The sequence below is a fragment of the Taurulus bubalis genome, assembly GCF_910589615.1.
Source record: "Taurulus bubalis genome assembly, chromosome: 4".
NCBI lineage: Eukaryota > Metazoa > Chordata > Actinopteri > Perciformes > Cottidae > Taurulus > Taurulus bubalis.
Window position 1 is genome coordinate 29,239,120 of NC_136592.1, and position 20,578 is coordinate 29,259,697.

At 42.9% G+C, this 20,578-nt stretch overlaps 2 protein-coding genes across 2 annotated transcripts in view; one reads left to right on the forward strand and one right to left on the reverse strand.

Moving 5' to 3' along the window:
- Positions 1-14,647: 14,647 nt before the first annotated feature.
- On the forward strand, positions 14,648-16,593 carry gchfr (GTP cyclohydrolase I feedback regulator). The gene is made up of 3 exons (XM_079216556.1): positions 14,648-14,793; positions 15,299-15,393; positions 16,005-16,593. Exons 1-3 carry the CDS (start codon positions 14,758-14,760, stop codon positions 16,132-16,134), a joined length of 261 nt encoding a protein of 86 aa, XP_079072682.1. The 5' UTR covers positions 14,648-14,757; the 3' UTR covers positions 16,135-16,593.
- A 1,846-nt stretch (positions 16,594-18,439) lies between these two features.
- dnajc17 (DnaJ (Hsp40) homolog, subfamily C, member 17) overlaps positions 18,440-20,578 on the reverse strand; it is a 30,860-nt gene continuing 28,721 nt past the window's right edge. Inside the window, exon 11 of the mRNA XM_079216672.1 lies at positions 18,440-18,639. Within this exon, the coding sequence (XP_079072798.1) occupies positions 18,514-18,639 (126 nt within the window). The 3' untranslated portion in view covers positions 18,440-18,513. The remainder of the gene's footprint in view (positions 18,640-20,578) is intronic.

The window sequence follows — 20,578 nt, forward strand, 5'->3', positions numbered from 1 at the left end:
TCTCATGGCGTTATGTAAGACAGCGGTGCCCATGCCAGACCCTCGGACAGAGTGCAGGGGAGACATTCAGGTGCATGCCGCTGAGCACGCAGCTCTCTTCTTTGCCTGCCATACTTGGAAATAGTTTTTTGAGCTTGCTCAACTTGTTTACCCCAATAACAATCCCCAAGCCGAGCCTTTTAAAGAGGTAGGGTAGTAGAATGTTTTTTGAAATAACGAAAGCTTTCATGTTTGCAATGAAACAAAACCGTCAATTTAAACAGTTTAAATAACACAACTCTCATGCATCAGTGCAGCAGCTCCTGGTGATTACAACATTCTGTTTAGGCAGAAAAGGAGTTCACACATCTGCAGTGAGCAACCTCTGTCTGAACCGTAGTGGCTGTGGGACCGCTCACATGAGGCTGCTTTCAAATACAATTACATATTTGTGCAAATTACAGCCACTTGCCCAAAACACATTTGACGCTTATTTCTTTAGGTGAAGATAAATGACTTGATTCGGAGTCATAATGAATCTGATGGATGATTAATTATGATTTTCCTCTCATTGCATTAATTGTGAGCTAGAACACAGAAAAGGAGTATGAAAATAAAGAAAGGCATCTGTTGACAGTGAGAATCCTGACACCCAAGCACATTCAGACTGGTCCAAGAAGCAGCTTGGCCAAGAGCGGAAACAATTGACAGGAAGTGTATGATTAAAACTGCTTCACCATGTGAGCGCCTCTTTGCGTACGATGAACGGCGTAGCTCTGTATCCCACCTCTCATCTGGCTGCAAGTGCCGTTTCACTCAGGAGTTGTAAAGCTGGAATTAGAAAACTGCCATTTGATGACTGAAGCGCTGGTATGAATGACAGCCAGTGACTCAGATTTCTGCACACGCATATACTGAAGGTGGCTTTGATTTCGTCAACCAGTGCCTGACCTGTGACTAGGAGACACCGGACAAGAGAGACGCATCCACAACCCCTCATCTCACCCCCCACCACCATCCAAGTGCCAAGCCCCGTCGCACTCGGCAGAGCTGGCGAGACAGGAGTCGGGTTGTCTGCTCTAATTCTCCAAACTAGGATCACATAGCAGAGGAGAACCCATTAAGCGAGTCCTGGACTTTGGCTGACTCCCCAAAAGCATAGGCCCCTCATCACAACCAATCCCCCCCCCCCAACACCCGCCAATTCTTTCTCCGCTTTTACTCCTCCCACGCGCACTCCCACCCCTTGCTGGCTCGGTTGCCAGGAACTAAAGATGTATGGGCCTCTGCAGAGCACCGCCTCCAAGGTAGCACTTCTCTCCTCTGCCAGCAAAAATAAGACATTATCCTCCCTCTCGCCTTCTCTCCCTCCCGTCTCAGCAACACAAGTCCCTCCGCATCACAATGGTCAAAAAGCTGCCAAGAGCTGCAGCCAACAACTACACTCTGCTTTGCCCTTCTTTCTTCCACTCATGGCTCTGAGGGAGATTTACTTTAATTCGCAAGAACATGTATGTCGATAGGTATATAAATATATCATATGTATGTAGACAACTACATTTCGTTGTGCATCCCTGTGTTGCATAATGACAATAAATGACCTTTGAATCCTTGAATCCTGTCCATTTGAGAGGCAGTGTGTGTTCCCTGAGATATGTACATATGTACACAGGAGCCGACCACTAGTTGCATTTATTGTCGTTACATTGGAAATAGGGTATTACATGGGCTGTAGAGTATCTGGGCTTGGCCATATTTAAAAACAGATCACACATGTTAGCGTGCAGATGCACTTGGAGATAGACATGCACACCCAAACTCAGTTGTGGGGACATGTAATTGACTCATGCTAATGCTGTAACCCCAGGCACTAATCGTAACCGTATCAATGACATGCTCTCCAGTAATCCTTACCCTAACTTTAACCCGAGTCTAATTATAACTCTGTTCCAAACCCCTAATCCCTGAATGGCCCCTTTTCAAAATAATGACAAGATGTTCTAATTTTAGAGGTTATATTCTTTTTTTGAGAACGCGATCGCCGCACAGATTGGAAAAGAAGAAAAACTGCACTCCCAAGGACAAATACGGATGTCTTGCAACCATGACAGTTAATCGCCTTTGTCTTTAAATGATTTTAAAAAAAACAACTATAGCCTATAATTAGTTCAGCATCATGTCTTTTTACAGACTTTCACATTCAGTGAGTAATTTTCTAATAAAAGATCTAAAAGCGCTTAGATATCAAATCGGTACCAACAAAGAAGCATGCATGCGTATTTGACATCTGTATTTGTGCTTGTGGTGGGTCACCATTATTGGAGCAGTCCAAATTGAATGTATCAAAGCGTAAATATTCACTGACGTAATGGACACATCTGTATTTTAAGTCCAGTGCAAACATGTGGACATTTGAGTGCAAAGGGACGGCTGCCTGAGTCCTACTGAGTGAACCAGCTGAGAAAACACTACTCGCTACACACTGCGCAACATTAAAAACTTTAAATTCCATCATTTACATCCCATGGCACCCATTTGGTTTGGCCCGGAGCTGACATCACACCTACTCCTCATTTCATAACATACTACAGGGGAAGAGTTTAACATGCAGTCCATCACAGGCTGATTTATGACGAGTCATAAAAAGCAGTACAGATTCTGGTGCAGCGTTTGAGCTTTTGAGTGAGATAAGGAAGGAAAGGTCATCATATCCAATTATATCATTTAAAGCGGATGACATGGGAAAATGCACTGTGGTGCACTACCGCACAGAAGAAATACAGTGATCTATTACCGGCCTAAATTAATAATCCATTCATTCCCAACGTAGGGGACAGTCCCCAACCTGGGGGGTATTCTGCGTACGTGGTTCAACAAAGTCGAGCAAATGTCCTATTATCCATCTTAAATTAGCGAGATGATTGACGTCAGGCTATGTCGGTTTCTCCATGGAAGATCCGTGGAGAAACGGTCTTGTGTACTAATAACACTTTCATATAATTATGAATGCTTTCAACACATCCATAAGTTTCTTAAGCGCTAAATAAACTAAAGCGCGGCATGCAGCGGGTGATAGTCTATGCAGTATGCAAGACGGGCAATGGCCGTGTGGTGTTCAATGTCCGCGGCTCGAGGAGGTCTTGTAAATATATGATTCCTTGTCGGCAGAATCGATAGCCCGCTAACTCAGTTAGCCAACTACGAAGAATAGGGCCCTGAAATGGTTCTGATTTTCTCATAAGTAAATATTGATGTTGCACTTCACAATATATTTATCATAATAATTGATCGAATGACTACCTGCCTGGCATTAAGCACAAAGGAAACAAGCCTAGAAGCATATACGCTGGATGTTTGACCAGTTTGACTAGATGTTGTGCTTTTATGAAAACAAAGAGGCCAGTTCAGGATAGGCATGAGAGCATTATTGTTAGGATACTGTATTTCAGTGGGAGACGAAGTATTCAGACCGCTTACTTACATCGACATAACAATTCCTCACTGTCAAAATACTCTGTTGCAAGTTAACGTCCTGTGTTCAAAATTCTACTTGACTGAAAAATACCACCAGCAAAATGTACTAAGTATCAAAGGTTGAAGTCCTTACAATGCTAGTAACTATGCTAAATGGCCCCTTTCAAAGTATTAAATTACAGAGCCTTCAAGTGACCCGAAATAAAAAAAATCTGGAAAAGATTGGTTATTATTATGTCTTACAGGTTCAAAATTGTAAGATGACAAGATAAAATGTTTTTGGGGACTTCAGAGGCTTTGTGTTTTTTGTTTTGCTGCAGGCAATACATATTCTCATGTGGTACATGTGTCAAATCTATAACAATGCATCATATTTAATAAGTTGATCATGTGTTTTGTATGTAAAGTCAAAATATCTACAGCTTTAAAATAAATGAGTGAAAATCACTACATTTGATTTTGGGATGCAGTAGAGTAGAAAAAAAGAAAAAAATATATATATATACGTATATATATATATATATATATATATATATATATATATATATATATATATATATATATATATATACGTATATATATATATATACACATGTATATATATATATATATATATATATATATATATATATGTATATATACACATGTATATATATATATATATATATATATATATATATATATATATATATATATATATATATATATATATACACACACATATACACCAGTGGCGGGCTTGCTAAGCCTTCTCTGCTGGCCTAAACAGAATCACAAAGTTAAAAAAAAATGTTTTCTCCCTATTAGCTTATCTTCTCATTGCCCAGCTAGATATATATATATATATATATATATATATATATATATATATATATATATATATATATATATATATATATATATATATATGTAGATGTATATAGCTCTTGGTAGTGCACAGCAAATACATTAAGTGGCGATGGGATCCCACTAATGTAACTCCAGCATTACTGTCACAGAACCAGCCATTAATGGTTTAACTCTGTATTCAAATAGAAAATACAGTATCATTTAGTGCTTAGAAGCTCATATAAAACGTTTCACCTGAACCTACATGCAATCATCCCAAAGAGAGCTACACATGCTATTCACTACTAACATGGGTCCCTAGTTTTCATCCCACAATGCATCAGTTGTGGTGACTTGTCCCTACACATACAGGTTGTGTGGTCACACAGTGGCTTTAATAGCATGACAGTAACCATTATCCTGTGGCCTTATTATTAAAAAACATGCAGGATTTGAGGATTTTTAGCTTTTATGAAACATTCAATCATATTCTCTAACTAACACACATGCATCAAGTTCAACTTCAAGATCTCTCCAGACATTGTAAATACAATGAACAAAAGAATGACTCAGTACTACAAACAATGTAGACAACATAGTAACGATAAATACTGTAGACTCAACAACAAATCTAAATTATTTAAAAAATAGGGCTTCAATTGCCTAGGGAGGTATTTTTACAGATTGTTTATTTTTCTTATAGTTCAGTATTTAGACTTGTGTCAATTAAGCCTATTTAGAAAAGATTAGTGGCTAAATGGGAGTGATGTAGTACAGAAGAGCTGGAGAGAGAGCAAAAGCATTTCTGTGAATCACCCAAGTTACCTGCTGACCTTACACAGACCGTAAACAGGGCATTAAGAGGCCAGCGCTCAAAAACACAAGCTCAACAGATTGATTCTCAGTATATATCCATGCCCCTTCCACATGGTTGCGGTACAACGACCAGCCTTCTTGTTGACCTCGGACATCTAGGATAGATTGATCATTATTGGATATTAATGCAGTGTTTTGCGACGTTGTTTCTTTCTTCAGGATGACCTAGAAATGGAGAATTTACCAAAGAGCAGGCGGAAAAGAGAAATCAAAATAACAGCCAGACAAAGCCATGAAAAGAATGCAGAATAAGCAGAGCCGGCACCATCCATAGCTCAACACTATTCTGGGAATTGCACTCATTCATGCAAAAGCAGTGTTAATTTGTCAGCGTGCTAATTAGATGTAAGCAGACCTTGTTGCTCAGCATGCCAACTATAACACACATGGGAAACGGTGCATTCGCACTGAGGAAACGACTGAGCTGGATTGATGGAATTCCATGAAGGCCGAGGACATTTATCACTGGTTGTAGAAACAGCTAAACACAAGAGCAGCTTGATGCGAGCAGAAAGCTGTGCAGCCAAAACAGTTGATTGAGTAGACGTGGGTCTGTGGAATAGGATAGGGAAGTAACTCACTTGAAAGGGTGAAGGAAAGAAACAAATCTTGAGGCATATTCAACTTTGGCAGGTCCTCACCTTGGTAATATAAGAATGGTGAACTCGCAGAAGAAATATGTTTGGTTTTCAAGAATCTGGCAACAAGTCCAACAAAGCCTTTGCTTGCATTTTCTTTGCATTTGGACTGAAATAAAAAAAATGCCTCGGATACCGCTGCATGCCATCGGATGTGGTCAAATAGCTTGCAATGAAAATATTGTGCGTGATTATCTGACATTAGCTTGGGTTGTATAAGGTATTTTGAGGCATAACAAAACAGAACCATATCTTTAGGTAATTGCTTTACCTAAGCCTCACCGATGTGGGAAGGGGGGCAGCAACTCTATTACCCAATTGTGTGGATAAGCTTGTGACATCTCTTTCAGATGAGTGTTGGGAGGAAACAGATAAAGCTTTCCATGTGGCATGTTCTTTTTCTGGCTCTTTCCTTTGCCCGGCTGCCAGAGAACGGAGTTTAATGGAGTGGTACAAGGAAGACGAGGGGGAGTAAACGGAGGAACACTAAACATGCATGAAGGAAAATAGTCCCCCCCCCAGATGACCGTGATGACTGGGGGACAGAACGTGTACGGATCTAGGCGAGCGGCCAAGACAAACGGCCCGTGGGGGCAAAGTGGAAGCCATAGCCAGGAGAGTGGGAGTTCAAATAGAGTATATAGGGATGGGGAGGGGAGGGGGAGTTGGACGGGACAAGGCGAGACAAATGCCATTACAGTGCAAAAATGAAAAAAGCCAGGAGGGAACCTGGGAATTGTAAGAGTGTGTCCTCTGGAGACGGGATCGGGGTCTGGTTGCACAGCCGTACGGAGCCACCTGTTAAATGGTGCTTAACATGCACAAACATGCTGCATACACCAATGCGCTCGCCCTCATGTGAAACCACACCGTACACTGCACAGAGCAAGCAGTGTGTGTACTGCTGCCTGCTCCCCTCACTCTCACACACACACACACACACTCGACAGCCTCCTGGGCGCTGTGTTTTCTGCGCCACGGTATGTTCGGCCAAGTCACACAGCTTGAGCTGCCGGGAGGTCCAGGAGCCCAGAGGGAGATGCTACGTGACAGAGAGCAGGCTGTGTGTGTGAATGTGTGTGTCAGGTTGGAGGAGCAAAAGTGGATTTTTTTTTTGCGAACGCACTCGAGAACGTCCGCGAGTGTTTTCGGCAATTGTGTACAAAATGTGTTAGAAAGGACAAACAGAAAGGCGTGCAATAAGACCGAGGGCACAACATCTGATATCCATATGTTCATTTGGCCAAAACTATTTTAATCAACTTTGTGGCTTGGTGGAGCCGAAGAAATCAAGAATACAACAAGAGGCACACAACATTATACGGCCGGTCACACACGCACACAAACCCACACAGCCTCTCTGTGCTTGTGTGACCGGTCGGATCCACACGTGTGTGTGTATATATATACGCGCTGTGCCTGGCTCCACACAGCAGAGAGGGCATATGAAGATTCATGCTGCATCAATTGCTTGCTCCAAACTCTGAAAATGATTTTCTCACTGTATCTTGAGGAAATGAATCATTAGGCTCTGGCCCAGTTGGGATGTCTCTGACATGGAATAAGAAGCAGCCACTCACCCCGGGCTGGTGTGCGCACCGAGACGAAGGGGAAGATGGGAAGCAGCCCATGAGGGCCGTGACAGGAGGGGGGGGGGATTCAAAATGGGAGGGATGCAAGCATGCGGGGGAATGGAGAGGAGAGCTGGAGGAGAGGAGGGTTGGAATGAAGGAGATAGGGAAGGAGATGGCTCTGTGTCTTTGCACCACAGGAGCACTCGGCACCAAAAAGAATAACGCCTTCTACTTATCTGTCTGAGGTCATCTTGCACACATCTTTGTCAATTGTTTCAGAATCCTGTTTCAGAACTGCAGCACTTGGAGAACTAATGCCAACAGAGTACTTCAGATTCAATCTTTAAATATTTAGCAGGAATGCAGCCGCTGACTGCAATAAGATGGCAGTATAGTTATATATTTGCAATAATAGCTTTTTTTAAAAATTTGTTTTCTCCATTTGTTTTATTGTGTCACTTTGTCACTGATCAATCTTATACACGCTGATTTTACTGTGTATGACATGTCTAAACTCGTTTTTTTATTTTTTACGCATTCCACATACCGACTTCAGATGTTCCACTAAAAGTTGAACATCGGAAGTTCCCTGTTGAATTTTCTGACCTCTCACCTCCGGGATCCCGAGTGTACGGGCGTAGAAGAAATGTGATGTTGAACAGCTGCGCTTCCTAACTAAAGTTATATCCATGTTCGATGAATACACTTGTGATTATGCATAGTTTTCCTTATTATGCTGCAAGTTCAATTTAACAGTGCATTGCAATAGCTTAAAACCACTTGTTGCTATTCAGTACTCAATGCCCTGCGTGCCACTGTGGGTTGTTGTTCTTTTTGTGAGTAACCAACTTTTGATTGATATATTTACTCTTCTAGAAAAATGTAGTATGATGAAGAAATAATAAAACCAAACAGGAAGACAATATGTCAACACACACACATATATGTGTGTGTATATGTCAGCATGGTATACCCAAAACCCGGTGTGTCAGCATGACTATTATTATTATTGTGGTGCTACATACATTTTTCCCTGATGACACACACACACACACACACACACACACACACACACACACACACACACACACACACACACACACACACACACACACACACACACACACACACACACACACACACACACACCAATTCCAGCCACACACTATCGCAGCTGGTAAAAATCAAGTATATGCTTGCAGGGGATTCAAATGTGAAAACAGTTAAACATACTTAATCATCCCTTTTGGAAAGTAATATTATGCTGTTTTGCATAATTCATTAAACTATCTCTCTCAGCCATCTGCCTATAAGTGAAATTATGTGTTTTGATACAGAATGGTGTTTCCATAACCTTTTTAAAGTAGGAGTAATTTTACAGCGCTGGGAAGCAAACTCAAGATGTCCCAACAATCTAATTTACTGCTCTTGACTTTTTGATTAATTGAGTTATAATTCTGCAAAAGCTCCAACCTTGCAACTCCTAACTCCCATCTTCAAGTGTTCATGAGTTGCTGAGCGACACAGGAGAATGCACAGCTCCATCTGGGACATCCCAACATCATAAAGTGACCCACTAACATGAGTGCTGATAGGAGATAAGGAGGATATGATTTATGTGGAATGCAATTTGGTTTAAGATGAAAAGAGGAGTGTTGACGATAACCCAGACTTTTCCTAGAAGCGGTTAGAGGTAGGAGGGAAAACGAAGAACAAGCAAAGATAAGAAAGGGAGGTCTGGATTAGATGTTAAGCCTTATTACTCAACCGCCCACTCAGTTTAAGGGAGATAGAGACAGACGGAGAAATGGAGTGAAAAAGCAAACCTAAATAGCACATTTAATTGTGTGCGTGTGTAGCAGTGTGGGTGTCCATGTCTCCCCCCTGTGACCCCATGCTTTGGTTGAAGCTCATAATAAAGCAGCAAATTATGAATTAGATAAGTGTCAGTGAGATATGGGTCTAGGAACACAGCAACCATCCCGACCACACTCCATTTCAGAATGTGACTTTATGCCCTCAACTCCATCTATCATCTTGTAAATCCATAACATTTCCACTTTCCGATGAGTTACTCACGATAGTCAAGCCCCTCTGAGCATACCTCAAAACCCAGAAATGGCGTTAAATGGCGTCAGATTCCAGATGCGGTCCCTTCAGACCAGAGATGGTAATGTATTTGTTATCTGGCACAACAAGACAATAAAATCACACGGCCAGATGGGAATTTATTGAAGTGGTGTTCTGCATGATTGCGGAACAACGACTTGTTTTTAATATAACTTGTTTTTACTGATATGTCTGGGGTTTGCAGCACTGCACATGATTTATATGCGTCACCTGAACTCCCAATCACTCTAAGCCTGAGCACCCAGCATGCGATGTGAGGGATGCAGGGCACGGAGGATAGCGAGGGAACCCCGTCAGACACATGGTCTCGATCAGAGCCAGGACTACCATGACATCACTGTCACGTAATTGACTCTCATCGGCCGTCGCTCTCTTCCCTCCTTTGTTGTCGGGGCAAGTGAAGGCCACAGCCATTTAAGTTTTCCTCTTTCACGCGAGTATGCTGTTGACCGTGGATGGCGATATCAAAGACGGCTTTGCATCTGGATATTCTGTTCGTACGGTTTTTTCCCGGCCGGATATTTAGCAGACAGTCAGGCATTCTTCATTTCAAGGATCTCTTGATTTATGAATGGAAAATCATGTTAGGGCTTTGAATTAGACAGTGTCATGTCTGCTTCTGTAGCTGACGCACACTGAAGGGTTTAACAGTCCTGATAAATCAAAAGCACTTCAGCCCGCACATTAAGTCCAGTTTAGCATCAGATAGCAAAGTGACCATGGCAACAAGTGTCCACCAGAAGTCCTTCACAGGAAGTGGGCGACAAAAAAGATATGAAAAAATGTTGATATTAACCGCTACGGTAAGCAGCTGCCTGACATATAGCTGAGGAGACCCGCTTCAGCTTGAATGAACTCCTCAGAGCTCCCTGTATGATATAGGGTAACTGCCAGGGCAGCTATTGTGCAGTCTGGCTGTTGTTGTTTCGTGTTAAACAAAGTCAAGCTGTCCCTTCGTTCCTGCCAAGCTCATTGTCGTAGTTGTTTTTCTAGGAGCAGCCATTCATCGCGTAGTGAGGCTGCGGTGATACACTGAGCAGATTACCTCTGCCGGACTTGTTCATAAACAACAACCACATGCTGCAACATATAATAAAAAACATGATAATAACCACAGGCCTGATGGGAATCATGATGTGACTCAGTCCTCGTGGTATGCATCCATGTTGTCATGTCATATCTCTCTCTCTCTCTCTCTCTCTCTCTCTCTTTACAGACATGCTGTGATGGTTGATCAATTGTCAGCTCTATTCAGATTAGGACTTGACGATGCACTGACATGATGTATGCTGATGTCAACATGCCTGTGCAGTAATCATAATACACTTTTTAAACTGAAGTTATTCAAGGCCCCAAGCTTTAACTCCCACTCTATCTGTGTAGATCTCAGTGAACACTGATTAGAGCATAACTAACTCCTCCTCACAGTCACACCACAGACAGAAGCTCTACTGTATATAAAATCATTCTTCAGGAAAATGTGTATTTAACTACTGGAAAATGTAGTACATTTAAACCATAATTGACTGTTTTTTATAAACCTACAAGACTATAAATGTTTACAAGTATCAACATTGTTCACTTAGTTCTCTATTAGTTTTTAGGTAATTTTATGATATTCAAACAAATGTTTAACTTTGGGGGGGGGGAGTTGGCAATAAACACTTTTATGATCTGGTAATAGCAGTAAATAAAACATAATGAACGAGCTGAAAAGTGGTGGTGAGACTGGGGTCTTTAAAAGAGGATGGTTTGGATATTTAGGAAGCCTACGTAAACTGAGGGGAAATAAAACCTAATCACCAGCAGAGTGTGTATATTTGAATCATAAGTTAGGCTGAATGCCTAAACAGGACAAAAAAAAGTTAGAAGTCATATGTTCATAGCCACCAATTTGCTAATAAATCTAAAAAGGAGCATTTGTTCCTTTGGCGTTTTAACTTCCAGGTCAAAATGATTCACATTTAACAAAGAGGATAATTGTTCCGTCTGTTTCTCTCCAACTAAAACATGCAGTGAAAGCTCTGTTGACTAAATGAACATTACTGTGGTCAAACTCACTGGGATGCAGCACAGATGAGGATGAGGAATGCTGAACAACAAACTAGGCTATATGGACATGTTTAAGCCGTCGTAAATCTCTCTTCTGTCCCTCTATTAATTATGCATCATGTTGATTCCTGTTTCCCATATTTCAATCGATCCCAGTTGCAGTTGTCCATAGAGACACGCTCCATGCACAAAATCCATCTTTGAATCGAGCTGATGAGAGGAAAGACGCACTGCAACAACGTGCCGTTCCAAACCTCTGACATTATTCTTAATCGCTGAGAGAAAGTCTCCTGAAACAAACCCTTCCAGTGTGCACAACCACTGAAACCGCATTCTGTTTCTTCTCAACAAAACGTACACCTGGTGACAGCGCCTGACGTGTTTCACAGCGATGCACGTGCAGCGATGTTGGGTTGTGTAATTCCGAGAGCCAGCTGTATCACCTAGCAGTGAGCGCAGCATGAAAAAGCAGAGAGGTGAGCTTAGGTGAAAAGAAGAGACAAAGAGCGGAGAACGTAACCCTGCTAAGGCTGCTGTGTAATATCTCTGCAGCTAGGAGACACTTTATGTAAGCTGCTGGGTGCAATCTGGAAAACAGCAAAGTAAAAGGAGGTCAATGATGTATCTGCTGGCAGAGGAGGGACTGTGGAGCGCCGCAGAGGGGAACTGCACTTCCCAGGCAGTTTCAGACACACAGAAGTATAAAGGCAAAAGTCTCAAGAAGAAACTCACGGCCCAACAAAACAGCGATTCATCACAATTAAGCAGATGTAAACCTATACGGAGTGAAACCCTAACACCCAATCTATCAGAGAGCTGCCTGTTGTCTCTGCTCTCCACCAGTTTAAATCTCTCCGCTGAAGAATGGATTATTACTCCAACACACACCTCCAGTAAATCATCGTATACACACACACACACCACCTGCTGTATAATTCATTCCCATTCAGTCCCCACTAAGCGTTTTAAAGATTGCTTTAGCAGCGCAGCTATCCTGTGCAGGTCTTCAACCACACATTCACAGTGAGTAAATCCGTCAGACACATTTATCACAGAGCGCTTGATGTTGTGTGTGGGATATCTGAGGCCTTGGGATTTACACACTGTGCTGATCTGACAGTGATTTGTGTTTCTATTTGGATTAAATACCACATGTTAAATAGATTTTCCTGTGTGGAATTCAATAATTGTTTTTCACTTTTAATGTATCTTGTTTACGGCTGCAACGTACATTACAGGGTACAATATTTTCATCAATCCTGAGCCTGTTGCAGGATAAGATCTAGGTATTGTTTTTTTAATTATATTATATGAAATAATTTGCAGTATGTACAGTGAATATTGCTTTTTTGTTTATTTTTAAGGCCTCTGCATAGTAGAGCCAGATTAACAGCTGCTATGGTATTTAGTTATTTTACTTTTTATGACTATAGCATAGAGACAAAATACATATTGAACCCCACAAGGTTTTATTTCTTAAGCTGCACACGATTCTTTATACACTAGTAGCTCATTTGACGGAAGCGCCGCGGCAACAGGCCATCACACTTTAACCGAGCAGGCGAAGGCAAAGGCCTCATCAAAAGATCAAGCTGCTTCCTGTGGACCCACTAGGGATGTGATCCACTGTCCCCACAGGTCACAGAGGAGGTGACCCCGCACTTCAATAACTAGCAGCAGATGAGCCGGCGCAGGAAGACACCGCTGGAGTCCAGGAAGTGGCTCGGTATGAACATGTTTGGAGAGAGTGTTCTTTTGGCAAGAGGGGGGTCCCTAGTATATTTTTGGGGCCTTGGCGACGACCCTGCTGCTTTCCTGTTTTCTTTGCTGAAGTAGGTCTCAGGTTAGCGGGGACAGATAAAACAGGGGAAAGCGACATTCCAGAGGAAAACTCCTTTCTATTTTCACACCAGAAAGGATTCAGATGGAAGCTCATTCATCTCTTACTTAGACTACCGAAAGACAAAACAATAACATGTCGACCCCCCCCCCAAAGGGAAAAGCAGTGGGACAGGTTTTATTAATTAAAATGTTCAGTATGTGAAATATGTGGTGGAAATAAATCAAAGGGACAAGCAACACAAACTTGATGACAATTATCTTGGAAGCCAGTAGGTGGCAATCTTCTCAGCAATCCTCACCAAGCACCTGTGTCCCTCTGAGTGAAGGGGCCACAGATTACAGCCTCTAGGTCCTTTAGTAATGACACTGTCATGGCAGACACACTCAACAGTGAACAGTATTCATTCGTTCTCACAATGCAGGGCTGTGTCAAATGTAGCAACAATATATGATCAAATCTAAAATAAACAACATCTTAAATAATGGTAAACCACTTGGGCATGATTATGTGTTGACCATTGATTGTGGGAATGGGCTCTGGTTCGCTTGGATTCATGTCACAACATCCAGCTTTACTCTTCCCACTGAACATGACATGCAAAGCCTTGCTGAATACCCGCCGGGCTCCTCGGGCATCAGTGTGACATTTCCTTCATATTGCTGATTTTATCAAAGTCCTCGCCATTGTTGTTTGCTCTGGGTCTCCGTCTTTCACTATCCCTCCTCAGTCACCAGGCTGATCCAAAATTATTACTGTTGCGCTGAGGCGGAAATTAATAAATCTCTGAGGAGGAAATTAGACTTCCAGTGTGTTGTTTTTTTTTCCCCCTTTGCAACTGTATTGCGTAAACGGAATCCTTGTGAACTTATGGGCAGTGTGAGCAAAATTGCAATGTTTCATAAAATGTATATGCCTTTGCAAAAAGCAAGGCCTGGAATAAAAGGAAAACGCTTCATGCAATTGGCTGTACTCAGCCTTCTGAACCTACTAGACAACATATTTACTGTTTAAGGACAAGGGACCTCTGCACTGAGGGCATATAATTCAGAATAATGAGCACTCTGCACAAAAGGCATTTCCCCCCGGCTGGCCTGCATGCACACTGGCCACCGTTCCTCACGTCAACAAACAAGCGATCGCATCAATTGAGCAAGACTTCAAGCGCTGGAGCGAGCAACGCTGTTGACAGATGCTGCGAGGAGAGCTGCGATTGGTCCGTGGCGGTGGGTGTTTCCGCATTCCGGGAAGGGCTTTTCGTCAGGAGCGCAAAGTGGAGAGAGGACCGCCGCCGCCGCCGCGTCTCCGTGAACAAGCCCCCTCGGTGATCCCCGGAGGAATAGCGGTGCGTCGCCAGCGAGCAGGGATGCCTTACATGTTCGTCAGCACGCAGATCCGACTGGTGTGTATCTTGTATCTGTATAACTGGCTCGTGTTGGGCTTTTTTTTTTTTTTTTAAGAAGAGAAGCGCTCGAGCCGGGGAGATTCAGGGATTTGTTTATTTGCCAGAGCAGCCTCGCGCAAAGCAGTAATCAATCAGCGCTGCCGCTATGCAGCGCGCTGTAATATTCTGCATGCTGGAAACAACACACAGTCAAGTTTGCAATGTTGGTTGTTGTTGTTTTTTGCCATAGTGCCCTCAATCACAAACACATGTCCCTCAGTGGTCGACCTCTTGTTGAGCTGTTCATGTATTTGACTGTACGACCTAATTCTATAGCCTGAGTATCTGATGATCTATTTATAGTCCGTTTAGTTATTAGAGATTATGATGTGCACCTGCCAGTAGTACGCAGCCAGAGCTGCACACATAACATATATTGTTTTACCAAAGCATTCATATCTCAATCAATCTTATTAAGCAAACTATCAGCTGTATAGTTAATGTACTTAATTACTTCTTACAGGAGACTGGTCCGTCGAATGTGGGGGATGAATATTCGGATCCAACCATCATGAATTACCTGGGAGCAAGGAAAACAACCATGCTGGGGAACAATTTGTGAGTATTGCAAACCATTAAGTAAGTGATGCAGGTAACTCGTCAAATGTGGACAATATCTGAAGATGACGAGAAAACGGAGAGATTTGTCGGCATTGTTCGGCTCAGGGCATGAACTGTCTCACAGGATGAAGAAGTTCTATCCTGATTTGATCATTTCTAATGAGACAATGAGAAGTAAACTGTAATGGCACCGCTCTGATGCAGCATCAGCTCCCAGGTGCACTGTGAGTGTGGTCACAACATGTTTCCATATTTAGGCGCTTAACGCTGGTCTTCATTTCATTTTGGCAGTTAACGTGTCCATATTGATAACAGAGATGAGATCAGGTCACATGGAGGGGAAAAAAAAGCCCCATCCACTGTGGTTGAGGAAGGCTGCTGCTTTGCAGATTTAGAATAAACCATTCAAGCTGGTGCAATACAGATCAGGGATGTGTTGTCATTGGCAATCTGATTCAAATGCTGCTGGGAAATGAACCAAGGTGTGGAAGGAAGTGAACAAGCACCAGAACAATTAACAGCATTCTACTTTCCAAGCAAAGTTTACTGAAACACAGAAATCCCACATCTGTGGAAAGTTGAATGACTTTGTGTTTATGCTCATTTAGTTCCGAGTACCATGTGGACGACCCACCTCGCCTGGTGTTGGACAAGCTGGAGAAGATCGGCTTCCGCGTGCTGACGATGACGGGGGTGGGACAGACGTTGGTGTGGTGCCTCCACAAGGAGACGGTGTGATGGAGCGAGTATTGACTGTATCGAAATGCCTCTAGAAGCCTTTGAAAGGATGAATGAACCATGCTGAAGAACTTTGTCAACCTTTGACAGCTACAGAATCAGCCCTTTGTTAAATAAAAATAAAGTACTAAAGTTGAGATTATCCCAGGCGTAAGGTTTCAGATCATTAGGTGACAGGTCACCATTTTTAAGGGAATACCAAACTACATTCCAGGGAACTTTATAAGGTCCTTAGCCCATATTGTTTACTGTTTACTAGCGGTGACAAGGTGGCAGTGTTGAGCGAGGTCCAGTTTAACTGTTAATATATCATTTGCCAGTAAAACGTCAAGGAATATCTCTAAATTCAGCAAAAGACGTACAATACGCCAGATAGACATATTTGTACTTAAAGCACTGTGTAAAGATGTTTTTGAAAGTGTATTATATGCGTATAATTAAATAATCTAATGATGTGGATTGATTGTGTAATTATGAATAGAAGAAAACAATTTGAAATCCTGCTGCAAAAGATATATCCTTCTGATAATCCATTAAACAGACACACACATCACACGTGAAAAAAGGATTAACGTGCTGTTATTGTGAGCCCTCGCAGCTCTGTGGCACCTTACAGGGATGCTGCATGCCCCAAGATGAGGCACTAGCACTGCACGCACACAGAGTGCAGCAGTCAGCCTGTGAGAGCCAAAAAACACTGGGTGGTTTCAGTACCGCCCCAGGTCTGCGAGCACATGTCTGGGGCCAGCCCGGATCACTAACCCACAAACCAGAAACTTTTCCAGCCAGCTTACAGCCAGTCAAACTCTTACCAGCCTCACACATGACTTAGTTACCACAGAGAGCCCATACGCTGTTTGCGTACTGAGGCGTTAAAGGTTCTGACCCGAACACAATAAGGAAAACGGGGCGGAAGACGATACTTTGAAGAGTCCAAGGCTGTGCGGTAATGTAGATGGAACGGAGCGTACAACAGCCTCATCCTCCCATCCGGATTTGCATGCAGCACAAGCCACTGTCGGATCACGGCAGGGTTGGTGGTAATTGTGTTTCCTGTAATTGTATTTCCTCTGTTGTCATTTGGACACAGTTTGTGTGTTCCTGGGCTTTTTGTCTTTTTTTTTCATTGCCAGGATATGAAAAAAGGCTATGCATAAACAAAACCATGTAATGAGGGGATTTTGCAGGAGGAGAGGAGCAGATGTCTCCCACCACACCACGCCGCTCCACAGCTGGACATTGTGTAACAGAACCAGGCAGTGCGCAGGAGTGGTGGAGAGATGGAGGACTGGGTTGGATGGGGCAAAGCTGTCATGTGGCTCCTAAATAACACAATGACAGGGGAAACACAGGCCCACAAACACAGACACAGCATTACGCCACAGTCCCCCTAAGGGACAGGAAAATAAGACTATTTGGAGGGATGGATGTTCCACAAGCAGAAGACCTCGCTACAAAACAAAAAGAGTGACCGCAAACCGTTTGGCACTGTAACGTCTGACTTAATGTGGTTCACACAGCGGTAGCGTGTCACTTCAGAGAGCATAAATAAGCAATAGAGTATCTTCTAGGAATCAGTTACATAAGCCTATTGGAAAACATCTTAGAATAATAGCCCAACTTAGACTAAAAGTGTTTGTTGTTTTTGAAGCAAGAGGCATGTTTTTAAATTGAAGATGATCCATGACATGTGACATTAGGACCAAGGCTGCAGTGAAGTGGATGACATGGAAACACTGAGGTGGGTTTGCCCCAAAAACAAGCAAAACTTTTGCTGTAAAATCCTGTGTGACGGCTAAGTGGAAGTTAATTTACTGCTCACGCGTAGTGGAGCAGTTATCACGAGGTAAAAGTCGTCCAGAAAGCCTTTCAGCTGGTTTTACTGGTTTAACATCCACGTATTCCACAATGTGGAAATTTAATCCAATAAATTACATTTCTGTTTATCGTAGTAAATTGCAGCAAACTAAATATTCAAGTCAACAGACTAAATTTGGAATTGTGAACCAAACATTCAATCTGGAAATAAAATATTGATCAATAATAAGTTGTACAAATATCACTGGCATCCCAATATGGAAACACTAGATAGTGTGCAGTAATGATTCGTCCCTGCAGCCTCAGTATTAGGACTCATACCTCTCTGCCTGCACTGAAGGAGGCATCACTTCTTCTCTACTCTGTATCTCCCTCAGTCATCCTGCGGTCTTAACGAAAAGAAATAACACGCTGATTAACACCACAGATCTTTTTTTTGTTAATAAAATGATTTATTTTACCACACAGTGTATTGCATACAAAATAAATCAATAAACCACATAAGAGGCTTTATGAAACTAAAGCCTGAAACAGGTATTTATTTAAGAGGTGGGTGCTGTGCTATGACCTGGCAGCTTCCTCGTCATCGTCTTGCTGCATCTGTTCTATGAGTTTTTGCCGTTCAGCGGCCTGCCTCATCCTCATCATCACCACGCTCTCGTAGTCGCGCTCATTTGAAATGGCGCCCTGCAGGTGGGAGAGACAGACATACAATGAGAGAGGTTATTATAACATGGAACAACTTAGTTATCAGGAAGCATATCATCTGTTAATAATACAGACACAATAAGGCTGTATTGTAAGTATTTGAGTCCAAGAGTTCAGACTTCTTTCTTTTTTAAAGATTTACAAACAATTGGTACATGACTAGACAAGTTGAGTAGCAGAACATGTTCTACTCATGTCATGTTTTATGGAAAAATATGTTTTACAACTGAATAACTTTGGTCGACAACCAATTGAAGACATCAGCTTGAATTTAAGAGGGCATTTACAATATTCTCAGAGGAACATTAGTGAGCCACTGCACTGGAAGGTAATCCTAGAAAACACCGCTGTATTTTACATCATGACAACATCGACTTGGGCAGCACACGGAGTGAATGACACCGCGGTCACCGTCCACTGTCTGTTTGCTTTCACGACAGGGCTTGTGGGCGCGCGGCGGCGGAGAGGGGGACTCCTACAGATGCCCCCATCTCAGTTACCATCAGCGTCACGGCGGGGTGAACATGTACGAGACAGCAGCCCACAGAACAACTGTGACAGGGTAATTCTGCTGCCTGAGGTCATTAAACCCCAAAATGAGGGCTGGGATTAAGCCTGGCAGTCGCCCTGCCTCTCACTGTGTGTGTGTGTGTGTGTGTGTGTGTGTGTGTGTGTGTGTGTGTGTGTGCCACTGGCTAATGGCTAATTACGCAGAGTGGAAAACAGGCGAGACGTCACACACACACACACACACACACACACACACACACACACACACACACACACACACACACACACACACACACACTCTGTGAGGTCACAAATGCAATACACATCATCTAAAAAGGCATGGAGACACTTTTACTTTTTTTTTTTTATTTGCACCTAGGATGATGCCATAACACACTCTCAGAGACCGTCATACAATTTGAAGCGGAGGGGGGGTCATGTGTCCACAGAGTAAACTATTGCTTTATAGGATTGTATCCAGGAAGTCTGCCGGGCCAAGGAAGTATCTCTTTAACAAGACAGTGAGCGAGAAAGCGAGTGAGTGTGTGAATAAAGGACTGGCCGAGTGACAGCAATCTGAGGAGGAGAGGTTGATTTTTGTCAATGCTGAGCATCTGGAAAACATCACGGGGACTCCAGCATCCATGTGCTAAGAGAAAGAGTTAGCATGAAGGAGGAAGAGAAGAGCGGGTCGGGGAGGGGAAGTTACTCCCCCTCAACCGCTGGATTGAGGAAAGCTGCTATTATCATTCCAGTAATGTGAGCTCAAGCCCTTGTCTGACACGTAACTCTGAAATATCACGCAAACGCCATTAGGTAAATAAACAACTCTTACGTCTTCAAATTAAACACAAGCAAGCAAGCTGGCTATAAAATACTCAAATATATCTCCACTCTACCCTCTTCTGGCCACTACACTGAAGTGCAGTAAGAAATTAGTCTGAACACTCGTGTGTGTGTGTGTGTGTGAGAGAGTGTGAGTGTGTTACAGTAACAATGGGGCCCAGGGTGAGTAAGAGACCACAGAACACAAACAATGGGCCTCCGTACAAAGCCACCGCAGAGGTAGGATGGTAGTAAAATACACACACACACACACACGCACACACACACAAACACACACACACGCTGAGCATTAGCTATTTGACATCAGCACATGGCTAGGCCTCCAACCAGCACACCCCAGCCCAACCTCCGGCCAGTAATTACATCATGAATACCACCAGCGCTGTGAGTCAGGCAGTGTAACACACACACACACACACACACACTCTCTCTCACACTCTTTCCCCACACACAGCAGGAGGCATCTCGCTGCGCAGGTGGCCGCTCTGTTCCCTTGGCACAAGTTGTCAGATCAGTTGCACATTACACCATTCCGCCATGTGTGTTTGTGTGAGATGTGTGT

What these genes read in the sequence shown, in the direction of transcription:
- gchfr (XM_079216556.1), top strand. Translation starts at nt 14,758, where the DNA reads ATGCCTTACATGTTCGTCAGCACGCAGATCCGACTG. An exon ending in TCAGCACGCAGATCCGACTG is followed by an intron (nt 14,794 to 15,298) that starts GTGTGTATCTTG and finishes TACTTCTTACAG; the next exon opens with GAGACTGGTCCGTCGAATGT. An exon ending in ACCATGCTGGGGAACAATTT is followed by an intron (nt 15,394 to 16,004) that starts GTGAGTATTGCA and finishes ATGCTCATTTAG; the next exon opens with TTCCGAGTACCATGTGGACG.